Below are 21,155 nucleotides of genomic sequence, written 5' to 3'. Positions count from 1 at the left end.
TCTAGCGAGGCATGCCCTGGATTCTTAACTCTTCGCTGGGTTTGCAAATGCTGGCTTCCTCTGCCCTCTCCTGCCTTGGCAGATGCGTTTTTGCGAATTATAATTGTTCTTATCTTGTTGTGATTTCTTGGTAAGGTGGGAGAAATATGGATAATTCATATATCCTGTAGCTATTATGAGTCAGGGTTCTAAGTGGCTTCAAAGTCCTAATTGTCTTCGAGTAGCTGGAGTATCCTGTGGGTGGTTGTCTGGCTGGCACTGTGGGTCTCAGCTGCTGTAGTTTCATTTTTCCATCATGTATTATTCCTGATGCCGTTAGGAGTTGATTGAGGAACTAGATCATATGGAAATAGGGAAGATTTATTTTCATCATTGGCATTCCTGCAGTCATATTCAAAGAAGCATCAGAACCATTTAGAACAGGGCTCTTTAATTTTGTGCTTAGGGAGGCGAGGTCTCGGGCTAATTGTCTAGCCGTGGATTGAGTTGTCGGTCGGTCGGCTGAGACCGGCCAGTCTCTCCTCTGTTGCACCGGAGGCAGTAGGCGGCTAGCAGCCCAGCCTTGGCGGCAGCAGCCCTGGGAATCACCTCCGCCAGGCTCAAATATTACGAGCAGCAGGTAGTGTAGGCCGCTTTCATTTTTTGAATCATTAATGTTTGCTGTCATCCTAAAACGTATTATGCCCTTTTGCACATAATGACAAGACAGCACGTTGGTTAATAAAGGCCTATATCACTGTAGCTACTCGGAGTCCCCAGTGTTTCACAGTTTAATGAAGGTGATGTCCAATAAGGTTACTAAGATTGATAGAGACAGTTCTGATAACATACACTCCACTAAGACTGTCACTCTTTACTGACCGCTGCCCTCCCCTCTCTCCCTTGCTTTGACTAATTTTTTTTTAAGAAGTAAGATTCTTTTTTCGTTAATATAATTAATGTGGCCAAGTCCACTCTTTCTGCTCTCCCTCTCTTTAAAATTTACCATCAATGGCACAAAAACCTCCAAAAGGTTAATGGAGAATTATGCTTAATTATAATGATTCATTATCATCAGTGCAGTTAAGCTAATTTATTGTCTGCTCCTTAACTAAGAGAAAAGTCTGTTGGGGTGAAATAACGTACAATAATTAGCCTTTTGTGTTTAGTGACTGCTTTCTCCTTTTAAATCTTATTATAAAATTAAGGCTGCGGTTGTGAAATAGCTGTCATAGTTGCAGAGAGGCAGTAGAATGTGTCTCTGTAAATTGCCATAAAGCACACCTGTTACAGATGTATAGGGAAGCAGTAAATACCAGCGTGTCAAATGAGGACAGTTACAGGGCTCGGACTGTTAAGCTGGCATCATCCAAAGACCAAATATAAATTAATAACAGGAACACTTGCTACCACTAATGTGTTTTAGATTATCAGGATAATGCCACGTTTAGAAGTCTTGATTTTCTTAACACGTCAACATATGCACAGTTCTCAGCCATAACAGAAGAGCAAAAATGAGAGAAACTGACAGAGAGAAGAAAGGAAAGAAATATGTGAATGACAGCAGAGTAAAATACACACAAAAAATTGATCTGTCTTTTCAGTGGTTTTAAAAGTTACTGAAAAATACATATTTCTGAAAGGTTGAAGGGTTTTGAAGAGGGCATGCCTTTAGAGGGCTGTTAAAGAGAGAGACAGCAAGAAGTTGTCCACCAAATCAGTGTCAGCATTCCAAGACATGGGTTCTAGAGTGTGCTATCCACAAAAGGAATGTAAACCAAAGGCACAGATAGTGTGTTATCTAACTTATTTTTTTATTTTCTTATTGTTTTTGCTTTTTAAAGACTCTCCCCCAATCCTAGTAGTTTTTGTACCACTGAAAAAGTTTTCCCCTTGTCTCTGAATTGGTCATGTTGTAGAAGAGTTAACATTGTCTGTGTGTATTGTATTTGGAGGACAAGCAGTGAGCGAGTGTAGAGACTGGGACGTGTTATACCCATAACAAAGCATGAACATTGCACCAGAACAAAACCTTCTCTTCAGCCTAGCTTACTTATAAACCTAGTTTAGTATACCGACCTGTAACTTTGGGATAACTCCAATAATAAAAAAGGAAAGACCAATAAAATGATAAGGAAAGAGTCGCAATGGAGGTGATTGCTCTTCCTTGGCATTACCTTTGTGCCTGGCTTTCAGGATCTCTCTGGGGCCTGGTGGTTTTAGGGAGGAACTGCAGGAATGTTCAGGCTCCTCCCAGCCTCCCCTTACCAACTGCTGACTCCATTACCCAGTACCTACTTCTCAGCGTGGTGCTTACAATCACACTGCTGCATATGACCCGTGTAATGTAGCCTGCCAGGGATGACAGGGGTGCTTGAGAAAAAAATCTGCATAGAACTTATTTTATTCAAAATCTAAATGTCAAGCAGCATCTTCAGCTTCATGCCCAAATGCTGCCTGGATAGGAACAACTCCCCAGCATCTCTCCTGACCTTGGAAGGGAGGGCCGTGTGGTTGACACCTGGGAGGGTGTGCTTGCCAACTGAGACCCCTCGGCTTGCAGGTGGATTAGTCGTTATAGCTCTGATATCACCAGATCCCTGCAATAAGCAGTTTCTGCAGGGTTCTTCACAGATTGCAGTGCTGTTAGTGGTCAGATAGCCAATTCAAAGTAGAAATCCGCCTCTTTGGGAAGAGGGTCCACTTTCTCAAAAAGCCACCGTAGGGGACAGTTAACAGACCACTTACTATATACAAGGAGGTGACAAGCAGCCCAGCCACAGTAAAGGGTGTTTTAAGCCTCTCAATATATTGAAATCATTTTTTAAAACTCCAAAGAAAAAAATCATTCTTTTGAATTCACTTAGAGCAAAATATAAATGTTGAAGAAAAATATGGTTGTTGTGTGGTAGAGTGGTTTTTCTGTTCACACATCAGGTGATCCCAGTTGTATACATCCATCCACAGACCACACGTGAGCGCACAAGACTTGCTAGTTACACATAGTGAAAGATACAATGATAATAAGAAATGTGATTTCTGTCCTTCATCTCAAGGGACTTATTTTTGATCTGTTTAAGATGAAGTTCAGAAGCTCATGGAAAGTCAAGTAAGAGTAAAAGATTTAAATAACAATTCAAGAGAACCATGGACACGTTAAAGGACTCTGCATCATTAGTTGCTAAATGAATTATATGGATTATAATAGTTAAAAGGAGCATAAGTGGAGAGTTTTCCTGGTATAGTTCTTATTTTTTTTCTCATTTAGTAATCATTTATTTTGTCTCTCTTATATGTGATGGCAATTCCAAGGTGAAATCAAATTTTTAACTTTCCCTCAAAGAGCTTCCCTGATGGCTTACATGGTAAAGAATCCTCCTGTAATACAAGAGACCTGAGTTCAATCCCTGGGTCACGACGATCCCCTGGTGAAGAGAATGGCAACCCACTCTACTATTCTTGCTTGGAGAATCCCATGGATAGAGAAGCCTGGTGGGCTAAAGTCCATCGGGTTGCAAAGAGTCAGACAGGACTGAGCAACTTTCACTCAAAGTGCTTATATTCTGGGACTACCCTGGTGGTCCAGTGGATAAGACTCCGTGCTCCCCATACAGGAAGGCCCAGGTTCAATTTCTGGTCAAGGAATTAGGTCCCACATGCCACAACTAAGAGTTTGCAAAACACAAGGAAAAGATCCCGCATGCTGCAACTAAGACCTGAAGAGCCAAATAAATAAATAATTTTTTAAGAGCTTATTCTCTTTTTAAAAAAAGAGTAGAGTGAAATTTTGCATATAGTTAACCAGAAAGCAGTTTGAAACTTGGTAAGTGCTTTCAAAGAGGTACAAACAAATCTAAATTTATTTCTAACTGGACAAATCAGATGACTTCATGGAAGCATGGCATTTACCATGGATTTGGAGGTAGAGTTTGGGATGGAATGGTTCTGGCAATGTATCCTTTGGGAGCAAAGGGAGTTAAAGAGTCTAGGATGTTTTTTTTCTAGGGACTAAAACCCTGGAAACCAGCTTTGGTGGTGTCGTTGAATTAACCAGGCTTAATTCCTATCACATGCTATTACAGTTTAATAAATTCCTGCAGTTAATGAAAGTTTGTTGTGTTTTTTTTTTTTTTTCTCCCTGCCTCCTGCAGTGTGCTGCTCTGGTTGGTGAAGACCAGCCTCTTTGCCCAGATCTTCCTGAACTTGACCTTTCTGAACTAGACGTGAACGACTTGGATACAGACAGCTTTCTGGGTGGACTCAAGTGGTGCAGTGACCAATCAGAAATAATATCTAATCAGTACAACAACGAGCCTTCAAACATATTTGAGGTAAGGACAGCCCTTCAGGAAAATTAATTTCTCATTGAACTTGGTGTAGGCCATGCTAACATGATTATTGGCCTGAAAGCATAATGGGTTCTTACTTTGCTGTCACCAAAAGACTTTTTAATCATAGTTAGGTACTTCCTATTTTGTGGAAAAACAATATTTGGAAAACAAATGGCTTTTTTTGTTGTTGTTGAGAATTAAGGCCCTGAGGACCCATAACAGAGTGTATCAAACTCTGTTGAAATACTGAGAGATTGTGAAAGAATGAATGACAAAGAAGAGTAAATGACTAAACCTGTTTTTTCCTGTCTATTTCCCACAGAAAATGGCACCTAATGTAAAACGTAAAAGAATGCGTTTCCTTTTAACCAAAGGGCTAGGTCTACCTTTACTTATTTTACAAAGTAGGTTTATAAAATAGTAGGCAGGGTTTTTTGTTGTTGGTCTTTTTTTTTTTTTTTTACTATTAATATTATATTTTGATCATACCTCTGGTTTCTTTATATTATGGGAACTTCTACACCTGACTACTCTGGTATTTACTTATAATTTAGTCAAAATTAATTTACCTTTCAGTAGTGAAAATTGGAGAAGGCAGTGGCACCCCACTCCAGTACTCTTGCCTGGAAAATCCCATGGACAGAGGTGCCTGGTGGGCTGCAGTCCATGGGGTCACTAGGAGTCGGACACGACTAAGCGACTTCACTTTCACTTTTCACTTTCCTGCATTGGAGAAGGAAATGGCACCCCACTCCAGTATTCTTGCCTGGAGAATCCCAGGGACGGTGGAGCCTGGTGGGCTGCCGTCTATGGGGTCGCACAGTCGGACACGACTGAAGTGACTTAGCAGCAACAGCAGCAGTGAAAATTACCTCCCAGACTGTAGACTCTTTATTATAAGCCTACCCTATAATAAAGAATGTTAATCTGCACCTATTAAAGTGTTACTTTGAGAAAAGAAGTTCTTTCTCACAAGATCAGTACTCATTTACTTGAAAATGAATGATTTCTTATGGGGAGAAATGAAGCGGTTACTCTAGCAAGTAAAATGAGTTGGGCTTGTCAAGTCAACTAGTTTTCAGTGTTGCCACCTCCAGCGACACCATTCTCATGTAACATTTTCTACCTACCATGTGCCAGGATTCATACAAAGCACTATAAACTTATTTTTTATCTACCAGCAGAGACACTTCTTACACTTCAATGTTGTTTGGTTGAAATCTCGAGTCATTAAGAAAACCAATTTTACAATATTTATTGAGTTTTTCCAGCACCCAGCACATAAAAGGCACTGAATAAATGTTTATTGAGTCATTAAGAAAGCCCATTTTACAATATTTACTGAGTTTTTCCAGCACACAGAAGGTGTTGAATAAGTGTTTCATGAGCAGTGAGTGAAGGATGAATATGGTAGATGCAGCACAGTAATAGTAACAGCAAAGCGGCCAACATCTTGGAACACTTTGGCTTTACATACGTCATCACGCTCATCCCTCAAAACAACCTATTATTGTTTAGGTACTCTTCTTGTGATTCTCATTTTACGTGTGCTGACAGTGAGTTTAACAGAGGCTAAGTGATTTTCCCCAAATCACACCATTGACACAGACGTGGGATTTGAACCCCAGGTGTATCTGACTTCAAAGTCTATTATCATTGATTAAAAATAGAATAACTGAATTTGGGTGACAGCCATCCTTTACAAAGACATATCAAGCTGCTTCTTTGCTCAATATATTTAAAAATAGAACAGAATCTTTGCTTTCAGTGTTGGTTGACATGGAAGCAGGTATATAGCTGGTGCGCTTGAGGTGGCTGTAGATTCTGTCAGCGGCTAAGATTTTATAATACGTCTGGAGCATTAAGTGGGTCTTAGAAGAGTGCTTAAGGTAATGGAGTTAAGGCTGGGGAGGAGGAATCAGGTGGAGGAAACACTGAGGGTTTGTGGTTAGTTATACTTTCCCAGGCTTCTCAGCCGGGTCTCGGAAAGTTCATGTGAGGACTTGGCTGGTTCGAACTGGTAAATTGAACATTCCTCATCCAGTACACTTGTCAGGTTACAGGCCCATTTTAAGTCATGCTGCATTAAATAAACAGTACTTTTAAAAATGTTCATCCCCATGGTCCTCTTATCTAAAAATCGGCTATTTCATATTGGGTGAATGCCATGCATTTTGCAGAGGATGGTTAGGGAATAACTGGAAAGGGGTGTGTGTGTATGTGTGTGTGCGTGTGCGTGCGTGCATGTGTGTGTGTGTGTGTGTGTGTTGGAAGGGGTGGTGGCATGATAGCTGGTGCCTCCCTGGTGGGCTGGTTGCAAATTCAGGGACCTGTGTCCCTGAATTTCATGTTGTGACACCTGGATAAGGTACTTCCCATTAACATTTTCAGAGGACTTGGTTTGGCAACTCGTTAGATATCTATGGGTGCTGTATCTGCATGAAGACACCCCTTTTGTTTTCCTGTGTAACTTTCTACCACTGACAGAATTGTTTTCAACACTCTAAACATGAGGTTTATTCATTTAACCTGTCATTAAGTCATTTTAAACCAGTGGTTCTCAACCAAAGGCAATTTTGTCTACCTGGGGACATTTAGTATTGTCTGGAGGGATGTTTAACTGTCAGGACTGAAGGCAGGGGGATGCCGCTGGCAATTAGTGGGTAGAGACCAGAGATGTTGTTTAACAGCCTACAAGGCATAGGATGACTTCCAACAACAAAGAATCATTTGACCCCAAATGACCACAGTGGAGAAACCCTGTTATTTTTTTTAAAAAATAGTTACTCGCAATTTTTAGAAAACTCTAAAGATGAATTGGTCAGATTTCTGAGAGAGAAAATAAAGTTAAGATAGAGGATACAAAGACTTAGAAGCCATATAAAATTATTGAGATGCCCAGGGCCTCAGGACTGATATGTCAGAAATTCTCTTAGTGGCAGACAGCAAAAAAGTGACTGTATATAGAAGTCCCCATAACATTTTCTCTGATGTCACAAAACCCATCCTTCTTTGTGGATTAAAGGGTAATAAGGCCACGTGTGACAACACTGTTTCACCTAGCAGCATTCTCAGCATTTGTATAGAGAAAAGATGCCTCTGCTCTTTACCCTCTAGTGTTAAACTCAGACATCTTTTGTATAATGCAAAAAGAAAAGTGTGTTTTGAGCATAGGTGGAAGTCTAAAACTGTGTTGTCCCCTGTGAAGAAGCTCTATAGGCAACAGAATAACCCTGGAATGGCTACAGCTTTGCACGTCGCTTCTCCCAAAGCTGCGTCACCCCAGGTACTCCCAGCGCCTGTGACTTTAAACCTGTCACAGCGGACTTTCACCTGTGCTTGCTCACTCTCCTCCTGTTCTCAAAATCCTGCCTCATCACATTTGTGAAGGCCTTGTACTTGAGCAAGCCCAACAGTCATGGTCTCTGCCACCTCTGATCTGCCAATAACAAGCATTATCTACCTCGGATTCCCAGAATAAAATAAGGCACTGAGTCGTTCAACACTTTTCCCTGACTCAAATAGCACATTGATGACACTGCTGGAAACTGGCCACAGGGTTTCTGAATTCTCATCAAAACAGGAAGAAAGAGGGTATTTAAGAGTTACATTTAGTACTGCAGAATATTTAAATGTTGGGAATAAATAGAAATTTCTTCCTTTGACCTCTTCCATACATTTGAGTCTAAGGTTAATGTTTATGTAACATAAGAAGAAGAAAATGAAAGAATGAAATTGAATGTCCTGATTTGGGAAACAGTGAGTTTCTGAACGGGAGCAGGGTGAGCAGACATGCAATTGTACATGCTGGTTGAGTAACTGGGCACACAAACAGCGATCTCTGTTTGCACAGCCTGTTTGGATGTGTAAATGCAAGTGACCAGGTATGATTCAGAAGCCATTCTGTGAAACAGGGCACAGGGCCTATAGGTGCAGCGCCCAGTGAATCTGATCCATGTGTCAGGAAAACAGGATGCTGACCCTGGATCGACTGGTAGCAAGATTTATGTTTCAGAATATTGCAACACAACTTCCTTCTCTCTGTTGCTTTGTGCATTGTTCGAAGAAGGAGAATAAAGGAGTACTTTTACAGCATGACAGTGTGTAAAGATGGGTCACATAGCTTAGGTTAAATAACACATTGGCTCTTCTGGGACATTGTGGGCCACCTTGTCTCTGCTTTAATTTTTTTTAAATCAAGGTATAGTTGATTTATGATGTCATATTTATTTATTCATAATTTTTGGCCACACCCTGTGGCAGGTAGGATCCCAGTTCCCTGACTAGGGATCAAACACATACCCCCTGCTTTAGAAGGCAGAGCCTTAACCACTAGGCCACCAGGGAAGTTCCATCACTGCTTTATTTTAACCTCTGCTTTAATGCCTCTGTGATTCCAGTGAATGGGCGTCTTTCATTCATTGACTTGTTACTTCTGAATGCAGCTACTTGGCTTCTTTAAAACAGGGAGAGTGAGAATGTAACTGTCTCTAGGTCATTCCTCATAATATGTTCTGAAGTCTGCCTTTGCTAATGTGGAGAGAAGGGCTCTCAGCTGTGGCCTGCATTCACGTTGGCTAATTGCTGGAACTCGCAGGAAGGTCTGATACTGTGAACTTTTGTAAAAGAAAAAAAGATGGTTTCCAGTTTTCTTATCTGTAAGGTGTCCTGTTTTATGCTTTCAAGGGAATGGTGGATGAAAGCTTTCAAGAATATTCGATCATTCTGGTGGAAATATAGATGAATTTACACTTTTTCCTTTAACTTTGTAGTCTAATTTTTTCAACAATGGGCATATATTCTATACCTATGAAAAGTTGAAAAAAATCTTGGCTATTCAAAAAAACTGAGTATTTGAGGAACAGAGAACCAGCTTGTCTTGTTCACTGAAGTTTTCCTAAGTGATTTCTTAGAAAACAGGAGAAAGTATGTACTCAGTAAATATTTGCAACCTTATGAATGGATTAGCTATCATATGTTTATTGATGGTATGAACTGCCTTAGGTCATGTGAAAACTACATATAAAGCGCCAAAGATCTATTTCCTAAAAGACTTTAAATCTAGTTTTGGAGGGTAAATGGTGAAATGAGAAATGATTAGAAAAGAATGAAAAAGACTGTGCATACAAGCATACATATACATGTATGTGTTCATATATATCAGCAGCTGGAGGACGTGAGGTGGCGTATATTCATGCGTATGCACACATGTACATTTACATGCATGGCGTTATATACTACATATATATTCAGTTCAGTCGCTCAGTCGTGTCCGACTCTTTGCGACCCCATGAATCTCAGCATGCCAGGCCTCCCTGTCCATCACCAACTCCTGGAGTTCACTCAGACTCACGTCCATTGAGTCCATGATGCCATCCAGCCATCTCATCCTCTGTCGTCTCCTTCTCCTCCTGCCCCCAATCCCTCCCAGCATCAGAGTCTTTTCCAATGAGTCTTTTGGCAAATATTGCAAAACTATGTGTTTGCATATGTACTTGTATGTGTGTGTGTGTGTATTCTAGCATATACTGAGGGAATCAGCAAGAATAACGTCACCAAGGCTGATGAGAGAATAAGAGTGATGGGTTTTCATGGACAGGTTATGAAAGCGAAGGGCTTGGTTTACTCAAGTGAATTATGTATTAATGGGAACACAGGAATAAGAGGAGAAAGTCTGGATTTAGGGTGGGTACAAGATTATGCCAGGTCATGAGAATCCAGTTGCAAATATTTAGTTTCCACAATAGCAGTTAGGGTGCTAGTGAAGATTTTAGCAGGAGAGCAATGTGATGGAGACGGTATTTAAAGACGATCATTCTGATCATTGTGAGAGCCATGGAGAAGCCAAAAGTAAAGGAGTCTGACAGCAGGCTCTGCTGCATTCCAAACCCCATGCGATGCAGGCACAGAGAAGGGACAAGGTGACAGCAGGGATGGTGTCCAGGGAACAAAACCTGAAGCACCTCGAAGGAAAATTCCATCAGTACTGACAAATATGAGTTAGGTTAGAGAGGGAGCTGGCAAAGCATGCCAACTGGAAAATATTCCGAAGAGAATCAGAACTTCATGAGTATCTATCTGGTTCAGTGTCTGCTCACCTTTAGGAACTGAAGTACTTTCTCAGACTGTGAGTCATTTTACACAGGGGCTCCCATCTCCCTGCTGCCTCAGGGGCAGAACATATTTAACCCAATCCACACATTTACATGGTGTCTGCTTTTTCTCACTTGTCTCCTTGGAGGAAATTCTGTAGCCTTCCATGGTAATGAATTCCTGCTTCTGACTGTGCCCGTGGTCAGGCAGACTTTTCTATGAATGGCAAACCTCTTAGAATTTTAACAAAACAAACAGAGGGAAAAAATGTGTGTCCAAACCACCTCCCCTTAATTTAATCATCAGGAGAATAAATTCTCCTTTGTTATGTCGAGAGAACTAATTCATTTACAATAATCACTTCTTGAAGATTTCTGGAATTTCCAATTTGCCATCAATAAATGTTTGTCATTTAAATTCAATTTATGGCCCACAACCAGATTTTTGCCGCACTTGGTAATGAGACTTACGGAGAACATAGACTTCAAGTAAGAAAATAATAGCCCTTTAAGTGGGGAGATAATTGGCTGTAACATAAGAACATTGAAGAATGTTGAAACTCATGGAGACTTATGGAGTATTTTAAAAATTTATGTTGTACTTATCTTTGCATTTGTAGTCTACCACAAAATTCCAAATTCTGGGTATAAATCAGTTAGATGTTCATCTTGGAGAGTCACAAATCAGGAAGCAACAATCTGACCCAGCCTGTGTACAGCTTTATTTTCAACTTCTGCTGTCGGCTTATCTGACAGGGAGACTGAACAGGTTTCTTGTGTGTGTTCCTCTACACACCTCAGTTAAAGACCGTTTTAGACTTCTTGCCTGGATAACATCTGCCTTATCTTGGGAACATCTGGTTTATCACCCTGTTTCCTCGCTGCCATTATGCTGACCACTGGAAAATGATGGCTCAGGAGCTCTGATCTACGGGGGTATGTCTATTGCCATCTACCCGTACTAATAAATAAGTCACAGGATGCCGGTTACATGACATCCGTGACCATCATCACTAACTTTCCTGGTGGTTGCTTTTGTTACGGTGCATGTGTGCTAAGTTGCTTCAGTCGTGTCTGGCTCTTTGCAACCCTGTGGACTGTAGCCCACTAGGCTTATCTGTCCATGGGATTCTCCAGGCAAGAATAATGGAGTGGGCTGCCATGCACTCTTCCAGGGGATCTTCCCAACCTGGGGACTGAACCTATGTTTCCTGCATTGGCGGGTGGGTTCTTTACCACTTTGGTCAGTGTACGTTTTGATTACAGAAATGAGGTCGGCTGCTGTTTTTCACAGAAGTCAATTCAGTTCTTCAGTTCAATTCAGTTCAGTCACTCAGTCGTGTCTGACTCCTTGCGACCCCATGAACTGCAGCACGCCAGGCCTCCCTGTCCATCACCAACTCCCGGAGTTCACTCAAACTCACGTCCATCAAGTTGATGATGGCATCCAGCCATCTCATCCTCTGTCATCCCCTTCTCCTCCTGCCCCCAATCCCTTCCAGCATCAGAATCTTTTCCAGTGAGTCAGCTTTTCGCATGAGGTGGCCAAAGTACTGGAGTTTCAGCTTAAGCACTGTGCAGTTTGGAAAGTGAGAATCCATATGTGTTATTGGTCACAATGATGATAGAAAGTGGTTCTGTTGTTTATTCTTTAGACTGTGTGCAACTCTTTGTGACCCCTTGGACTGTAGCCCACCAGTCTCCTCTGTCCATGGGATTTCACAAACAATAGTGAAAAAGTTGGCTTAAAGCTCAACATTCAGAAAATGAAGATCATGGCATCCAGTCCCATCACTTCATGGGAAATAGATGGGAAAACAGTGGAAACAGTGTCAGACTTTATTTTTTGGGCTCTAAAATCACTGCAGATGGTGACTGCCACCATGAAATTAAAAGATGCTTATTCCTTGGAAGAAAAGTTATGACCAACCTAGATAGCATATTCAAAAGCAGAGACATTACTTTGCTGACTAAGGTCCGTCTAGTCAAGGTTATGGTTTTTCCAGTGGTCATGTATGGATGTGAGAGCTGGACTGTGAAGAAGGCTGAGTGCCGAAGAATTGATACGTTTGAACTGTGGTGTTGGAGAAGACTCTTGAGAGTCCCTTGGACTGCAAGGAGATCCAACCAGTCCATTCTGAAGGAGATCAGCCCTGGGATTTCTTTGGAAGAAATGATGCTAAAGCTGAAACTCCAGTACTTTGGCCACCTCATGTGAAGAGTTGACTCATTGGAAAAGACCCTGATGCTGGGAGGGATTGGGGGCAGGAGAAGGGGACGACAGAGGATGAGATGGCTGGATGGCATCACTGACTTGATGGACATGAGTCTGAGTGAACTCTGGGAGTTGGTGATGGACAGGGTGGCCTGGCGTGCTGCGATTCATGGGGTTGCAAAGAGTCGGACACCACTGAGCGACTGACTGAACTGAACTGAATGCTGGAGTGGGTTCCCATTTCCTTCTTCAGGGAATCTTCCTGACCCAAGGATCGACCCCATGACTCCTGCATTGGCAGGAGAGTTCTTTACTGCTGAGCCACTGGGGAAGCCCAGAAGGTACTAGTCTGTGCTTTTTGAGGTAGAGACCAACTAGTTCAATACTCTGGGTACTCCAAGAAGTAGGTGAGCCACTGTATGGGCATATCCTAGGTTTTTCCTACCTCCTGAACTCGCCAGTGAGTCATTGAACTGAACATTACTCTGCCTGGATATCTTTGGAGCCAGAAAAGTGGAGACCCATGTCCACAAGGAGGAAAACTTGGAGAGGATTCAGGAAAAAGTGGCTCATTGCCTCTGAGATTTACTTCAGAGATATTAGTCGAGGTTAAAGTAATTAAGATGCAGGATACTGCAGTGGACGAACTATTTGCATAACAACCGTGTGTGCTTGCACAGTATGCTTATACAGAGTGTCTGTTTGTCCTCGTCCCCCTATCTATACGCAGTGTGGTGGAACCACAGCCCAGCAGATGGCTTACCTCTGAATGAGATCAACACACAAAGCAGATAAAAAGATGAACATTAAAGACCCACAGCCAAATTTTCTTCCACTGTTCTCCACCCTGACTTCACATTTTGAACAAGGTTCACCTGTCCCGATAATTATGTGCCTAGTCTTTTAGAAATGAACACTTTTATTGTGGTTTTATAAAAGGAATTGTCTATGATGTAAAATGATTTTGTAAGGATCATTTTTTTTCTTCTTCTTTAACCTCTCAGGTTACTTTCAAGATTGTGTGCTCTTGAGGTATACTTTGAAAGCAAAGCAGGATACTATGTTTTACTGTAGCCTGCCAAAGATGCAGAATTACAAGCAGGTAGAATGAGAGCAAGGAAAAGCGGAGAGAGGTACACATGGAAATACACAGTCTTGCTCTGAGCAAGGGCAACTTTTTACTATGATAAATGACTTCTCATCCATTATGCCATTTGTCCCAAAATGATGATAGGAGATACTTTGTACTTGTTCTGTTCCAAAATAATAGAATAATTCACATAGTTTCCAATGCTAAACACTGATGCTGTGTAGACCTGCCCATCCCCATTACTAGTGCATGTTATCCATTCAAGGTTTGCAGCTGGATAGATTAATGAATTACCAGATCTTGCGTAAAATGACTTGGCCTGACTTTTAAACTAGGTTTTTTTTGTTTGTTTGTTTTTTACCTTTTTGGGGGCCAGTCTTGTGATTGGCGTTAATGGGCTCTAGAGATGAAGCCCCCAAAAGCGTTATTTATTTATTTTTTTTAAGAAGTAGCTTTGTTAACTCTTTCCCTCCCCTTCTTCATTCTCTCCCAAACTTCTCAGAAGCAGTTAGTTCAAGGAGGTAAAAGCGGGCTGGTCAGGTTGGGAGAAGGGAGACTTGGTGGCCAAGTTCCTGACGGCTGATGCCCTACTCTGTGCCACATCAGCATGATTTATCGGAGCTTTGACTACGGCACAGAGTTTAGGGTTTTAGAGCGAGTTCCTTGGTGTTTCTCACACAATATGCAGGGCTGGAGCTCTGAACTTTGAAGGAAAGCCTCAGAGCTATTTGCAAAGTGCTGGTGCTTAGTGAATACTAAATTACATTTAGGAAATAGTCTATTGCTACCAGTTATACTTCATTTTTATTCTTGACACAGACACCTAAATCAGAGAACAGTAACATTTCAGAGATTATGGAAGCAGTTTGGGTATGTTCCAACACTATAATAGGATCAGAATTTTAAGGCCTTTTGTATTATTACCAATAGTCACTTAGTTTCTACTGCAGTGTACTTTGTAGGGAATTACAGCTTTTACTAAAAAGATTAAAATGCTATTATGCAAATGATTGCAGTATGTTATTATGTTTACAAATTAACATCCATGGCTCAACACACAAATTAACTAACTATTCTATCTATGTTATTAAGGATTTAATAAAGTAACTGGTAATAAAAATGGGGAGCTTGGAACACTTAATAGGAAACAATTCTGATTTAACATGGAACTCAAGCCTTATGTTTAAGGTTCTAGGTGATCTGGTGGTAAAATAAAGTTGAGCAAAGCACAAAGAACTGGGACTATGAGAGCCACAAAGCTGCTTGTCTGAGACGCTAATGACCAGGAACTAAATAACTTCAGGCTACAATGTACGGTGGGCAGCATATCAATAAATCTAAGCAAAGCACACACACTATCTTCTGTTAATAAATAGTTCATTGAAATGATAATCGCCCTCCATTGCATGTTTGATATGTTCCATACACACAGAGAATACTCACATTATTCTAAAATGGAGCTCAGAGCAAATTGTACTGTGGCAAATGGGATTTAGCTGCAGAATATCACCATGTGATAAAAGAGGAGAAGGCTAGGTTCAGACTAAGATGACTTTACAAACAGGCTGCAAATTGCTATTCCTGGCTGTTCATAAGAGATCATAAAAGCAAGGAGATAAGAACCGCCAAGGTCTCTGAGAAATGAATGTATGTGATTATGTTATCTTGTGGGTTGGATTTACTAGACAGACCAACAACACCTTCACTTCAGTCCAACAGGAAAAATAGAAAGAGATGTAGATTTTGAATAGCAAACTTTGTTAGAATGGGCAAGTTCCAAAGCCCTAGAATTAAAATCTTTAGAAAGAAATCCAAGATTCCAGTCGGCGACTCCATTTCTTGATCTTAAAATGAAAACTAAGAGTGCTACTCTTAAGCAGACAAACAGAAAGGGGGGAAAATAATTGCTAGAAAATCCTGGAGTAACATGATTCATACATCAGATATTTTTGGTTTATTTTTATTAATAGTCAAATACAGATGTTGAAGACTTTTAGGCTAAACAGTAACCTTTTTAGGTCTACCTAAAAACAAATAATTAAATGAAATAATAAATAGATTATTAACGTTTTATATCTACCTACAGAGAGCTACTACCTACAGAGAGTTGGGCTTCTTGGCAGGAATATCTGGGTGTACTTAAAGAAACGTAGAAGCAGGGAAGCAACTGCAAACTTGGTCAAGGTTTGTGCCCTTGCATACAATACAAGCAATTTATTTTGTTCCGAATAGCACCTCTGTCGTTGGGAAACTACTTATGCAAATTTGTGATATCTAGCTTTAGCAAGGTGCCTGGTTCCCTCATTTCCTTCCACATTTGGATAAATTGTGTTGTTCTTCACTCTTCCAAATTTGTCCTTGTGGAAGCGAACACTTGCAAATTGGTTGAAGCTTGCTAAGAGAAAGAAAGAGGGGGAGAGAAAGGAGGAAACGATTCAACCAAAAACAGTGGCTGTGACAGTTTATGATTTGATGGTTTGTGGCCTTGTGCTGTTCCCAGGCACCTGATCACGAATGTGGTACAACCCCTGTGATGCAGGCATTCTGGAACTCTTGCCAGCACTCACTTGACACAACCAAGTTTTAAAGTACTGACTATAACTTTACACAGCATAGTGGAACTGTGTGCCTGTGTGTGTGTATGTGTGTGTGTGTGTGTGTGTGTGTTAGTGTGTGTGTGTGCATACATGCACGTTCACATTCCTTTTTTTTCAAGAGGAAAAAAAAAGGGATACTTGCCATAGCAGGGTGGTAAAATAATTAGTCCAGTAGACAAATGTCTTGGCCTGTGTTTAAACAGAGCTTTAAGGACACAGTGTTCTCACCAGTCACATATCTAAATACAAACCAGTGTCAGCTGCCATGCAGACCAAAATGTAATAGCCTGCTTTCACATAGGTCATCGTCAATCCATTTTGGTCGGAGTCACACTTCACATCTGTTTCTGCGTGCTGCAGCCCCTTAAGGCGGCGATGGGCTCCATAAGAGCACAAACAACCTAGCTATAAATTGCCGCTGCTGGAGTTACTTTGAATAAGTGTATACTGTTTCATATTTATAATGGTGAGGCTTCATAATATGCACAGTGAATATATAACACCGATCAGTTCAACAAGCATGAAATTGTATGTTGTCAACTTGTCACATAAATAGAGTCATATTCTGGCTTGCGATAATGTTGAACTAACATTTTTTCCCCCAGAATTGTCGAGAGGGTCACAAAAAAGTGGGGAGGTAGCATTTCCTTTGGGTAGATAAACAGTCAGGGCTATTGTAAAGCTGATATTACAGTTGATGGGTTCTTTTTCTCCCCTCTCTTCAAAGTGCTTGCTTTTCTTGGGTGAATGCTAATTGGCTAATCTGGTGTGTTTCTTCTGTCATCCAATGGTATCATTTTCAGCCAGTGCTAGAAGGCTTTTTTTGGGGTTGTGTATGTGTGAGTAGCTTTTTTTGTTCTCCTTTAAAACTTTTTTTTTTTTTTTTCTATTCTTGTAGCGCAAATCAGTGCTAATTGTCATGAAATTTTCTAACCGTCTTTTGGCAAGCTCTCGCATTCAGTTGCACTCCAGTTAACTCTTAATTCATTACCAGAGTCCTGGGTCATAGAGAAGGCTGGACATTTTGATCAGACTTTCCCATGATGGAGAATTTAGAGAGATGCAGCAAGGAAATGATTTGAGCAAATGTACAACTTACTGAAAAGAGAAGGGGACAAATGAAAGGTACTCACCAGTCTCTGGGGTGCAATAGCAGAGACCAGTTTCCAAGGTGGCTGATATTCAGGTGCCAGAGGCATGAGTAGAAACCGACGTCAAGTACTTCTTCACTTCTGAGAAATTCTTAGATGTGTTCAGTGCTCCCCATCTTCCTTCAAATGGCCTGGAGACAGAAGGTGTTGCCGGCTGTTTCTGCCTTCATGTGGGTTTTCCCAGTTAGGTTGCTAAGTTTAAAACCTCAGGACAGTGCTTTAGAATGCATGTATTACCAAGGGGTGTGCCTAACACTGGCTGCCCTGGTGGCTCAGATGGTAAAAAATCTGCCTGTAATGCAGGAGACATGAGTTTGATCAAGGGAAGATCTCCTGGAGGAGGAAATGGAAACCCACTCTGGTATTCTTGCCTAGAAAATTCCACCTGACAGGCTACAGTCCATGAGGTCGCAAAGAATCAGACACAGCTGAGCGACTAACATACACACACACACACACACACACACACACACACACATATGCCTAGCACTGATCTTTTCATCCCATGTTACTTGTGGTATAGATGGTCGCATTTTCTCATGGAAGAAACCACTTGCCAGCCAAAACTGCTGGTCTCCAACTTGTATTTTCACATTTCTTCATGCGTCTGGACTTAAACTGTTTCTTTACACTGATTTATTTATTCCTTCTTTAAAAAATTATTGTCAACCATCAGCATGCCCATCCCCTTGCCACTTTCTGGAGGTACTGTGACTACATGTAGACAAAGTTTGTGGTGCCATGAAGCTCATGGTGAGTGAGGCAGGCAGGGCTGCCTGTGAGATAAGCTCTAGGATGAAGGCAATAGCACCCCACTCCAGTACTCTTGCCTGGAAAATCCCATGGATGGAGGAGCCTGGTAGGCTGCAGTCCATGGGGTCGCTAAGAGTCAGCACGACTGAGCAGTTTCACTCTCACTTTTCACTTTCATGCATTAGAGAAGAAAATGGCAACCCACTCCAGTGTTCTTGCCTGGAGAATCCCAGGGACGGGGGAGCCTGGTGGGCTGCCATCTATGAGGTCACACAGAGTCAGACACGACTGAAGTGACTTAGCAGCAGCAGCAAGCTCTAAGATAGAGAAAGCAAAGCAGAGACTTTGACCTCTTGCCTGTTATCCTGGCCATCGCTCGCAGATCATTTCTGCCCTTCTCTGGGTTGGTACACTTATCATCTTCAAAAAGGCCCTTACCTTAAGGTAGAATTTTTCTGGAGAGAGTTTCTCCTAGGTAATGGGACCTTCTGCTCCAAACTAGAAACCCAGGCACAGAGTCCATCAAATTCAGGGCAGTGGGACAGAATATTTGAAAGTGGGGAACCTGGGATTTATGATGTCCTACGCATATAGTATTGAGAAAAACAGTGGTTTGCTCATTGGAAATGACTGAGAGAAGATGGGGGTAGCCAACCTAAGGCAGAGGGCAAGGCTGTCAGCAGAAAGTTCTCTAACCAGTGTGCCAGGCTGCTGTGAGTGTAACACTGAGCCCCTGGCAATGTATGTGGGGTTCCTTTGGATGAAAACCATTTTGTACCATTTTAGGCCTGTTGACCTTTCTCTATGAGAATGATATTTCAGTCCAGCTGAAAGGCCTGACACACTTTTTGCCTATATGTAACGTCCTGAATAGGTGCCTGCTTCTGTGAATGAGGCAGGCTCAGGACAAAGGCTCCCCAGCCCTTTCCTCTGCTCTCTGGAGGTACCAGGCACTACATCATTCCTGGGCCTGATTCCATTAGATCTGTTTCACTTCCCTCTAATTCCCCAGCTTAAATCTCTTCTCCCCAGCCCTTTCTGAGAAGTTTGTTTCTGCTTTTACATGGTGCTTACATAGGGAAAAAGTCCCTCTATTACAGGAACGCCCTTGGTTTTTCCACGGACTCTTGGCCTAAGGACACTAGCTTTTCCTAGTGCCATCTCATTTCTTCAGAGGTGAAGTTGGAACTTCTGTATTCCAGACATAGTTCTCCTGGGTGTTCAGGGATCCTCGCCAACGCAGATCCTGTCCAGAAATGTTCTCATGTTAGGATCCTCTTGTGTCTTGCCAGCACATACTTAGCGGGGACACCCTGCTCTCCTCTGAGCCGCTGATATCAGTTGCCTTTTCTTTTAGGCAGTGCTGCAAGCTGGGAAGGCTGGTCCCACTGAAGAAGAGTCTGGGCAAATGCCTGAGGATGTGAATGCAGTGATGCTACATAGGATGAGTGACTTCTGAGTGACTTCTTTCCCCCTCTGATCCCCAATGCTGGGATGCTGCGACTAGTAGATTTGAGAGTTATGTTAGGTCACAATGCCACTTTCTAGCTCCTTTAATCCTATCACCGGGCAATCCCAACAATGTAGCTGAGGTGGCTGCCCCTGTCCTAGAAGGATTTGTTTCCGTTTCTCCTGGGACAAATCTGGGTCTGGTCTGCTTTGCAATATTTGTTCCAACTGAAAATTTTGACAAAGACATTCTGTCCACACAGAGCCAAAGAATTTTCTGCGTTTAGATGCATTCGGAGGTAACTGAATGTTGCTTGGTCTTGGCAGATAACTGAATCTGGCGGTCCACGTAGCATGATCCATGCCCTGTTTAATTTGTCTTTGAATGGCAAATGTGTTTCTTCTCTGAGTCAGCAAAAAGCATGATACCCTCCAACGGTACTGTGTGACCTCTCTGCTGCTTTTGTGATATGGAAAAACAAAACATCGATCCTACTTTTTTTCCTTTAGTTGCCAGTTCATTTTTATTTCTAGTGACATGTTTCATAGCTGAAAGAGAAGATGTATGTTCCATAGATGGGATATATTTTTACTTAATCACAGTGGTTATTTTTATAATTCATATTAGGAGACCTCGTTTCTCTGGCCATTATTAACTTAGTATTATTAACTGTCTGAAACATAGCCGAGAAACACACCATTTGTATAAATGTCTCTGAGAAGCCAAACCATGTGCGAAAAAAAATCCTACCCTCAAACTCAATGCATTTTATTCCCAGATAAGCTTCTCCAACTTTCACTTACCACTTGCTTCCTTTTGTTTTACTTGCAATTTAAACAAATCTAGTTATCTGTGTTCTGAGCACATGGGAGATTAGAAGAAATGATTTAGAAAGTTAATGAGCTTGTAGAGGCAAGGAGTGGGAAGTAAGAACTGACCAAAACAGATGAGACTAAAAACTACAAAAAATAGACACTTACTGAAAATATGACTATCTGGGGCAATTCCAGCTGAGGAAGAATGCCCTGTATTTCTCAGGGCTATATTTCTAAATAGCTCCCTATGGTCATTTTATAGTATGACACAATGCTACAAAAATCAATTCTCATAATTTTTAAGATGAGGAAAATATGTAAATGAAATGCTTTAATAAAAAATTAGGTGCTTAAGCCATTTAACTTCTTGATTCATCTGTGTGAGTTCCAATGTAGATTAATGCCTGATCATGAGAGATAAATGAGGCATATATGCAAACACACACACACATTTTTTATATATAAAAGATTTTCATGGGGTCTAGATATCATCCTGTGTTCCCAAGTAGCAACACCTAACATGAGAACGTTCTGTGTAATGATAGTTTAATGTTAAACTTCATTACATATTTTGTCAGATCGCTTTCTCCCTTCAAAACCATAACTGGTAAAGTTTCCTCCAATAAAAAAGATTTTCTGATTTCTTGTCAGTAGTAAAACTCTTTAGCTATGAGGCCATTGG

General features: G+C 41.4%; 1 protein-coding gene across 3 annotated transcripts in view; it reads left to right on the top strand.

Annotated features, from left to right (window-relative positions):
• The window catches only part of PPARGC1A (PPARG coactivator 1 alpha), a 327,111-nt gene that overhangs the window by 221,118 nt on the left and 84,838 nt on the right, over positions 1-21,155 (top strand). For all 3 annotated transcript variants that reach the window (XM_068975651.1, XM_068975649.1, XM_068975650.1), the window contains exon 2: positions 4,131-4,310. In XM_068975651.1, the coding sequence (XP_068831752.1) occupies positions 4,131-4,310 (180 nt within the window). The remainder of the gene's footprint in view (positions 1-4,130; positions 4,311-21,155) is intronic.

This window comes from Capricornis sumatraensis, chromosome 7 (genome assembly GCF_032405125.1).
Source record: "Capricornis sumatraensis isolate serow.1 chromosome 7, serow.2, whole genome shotgun sequence".
Lineage (NCBI taxonomy): Eukaryota > Metazoa > Chordata > Mammalia > Artiodactyla > Bovidae > Capricornis > Capricornis sumatraensis.
This window is presented reverse-complemented; position numbering and strand designations above follow the sequence as displayed.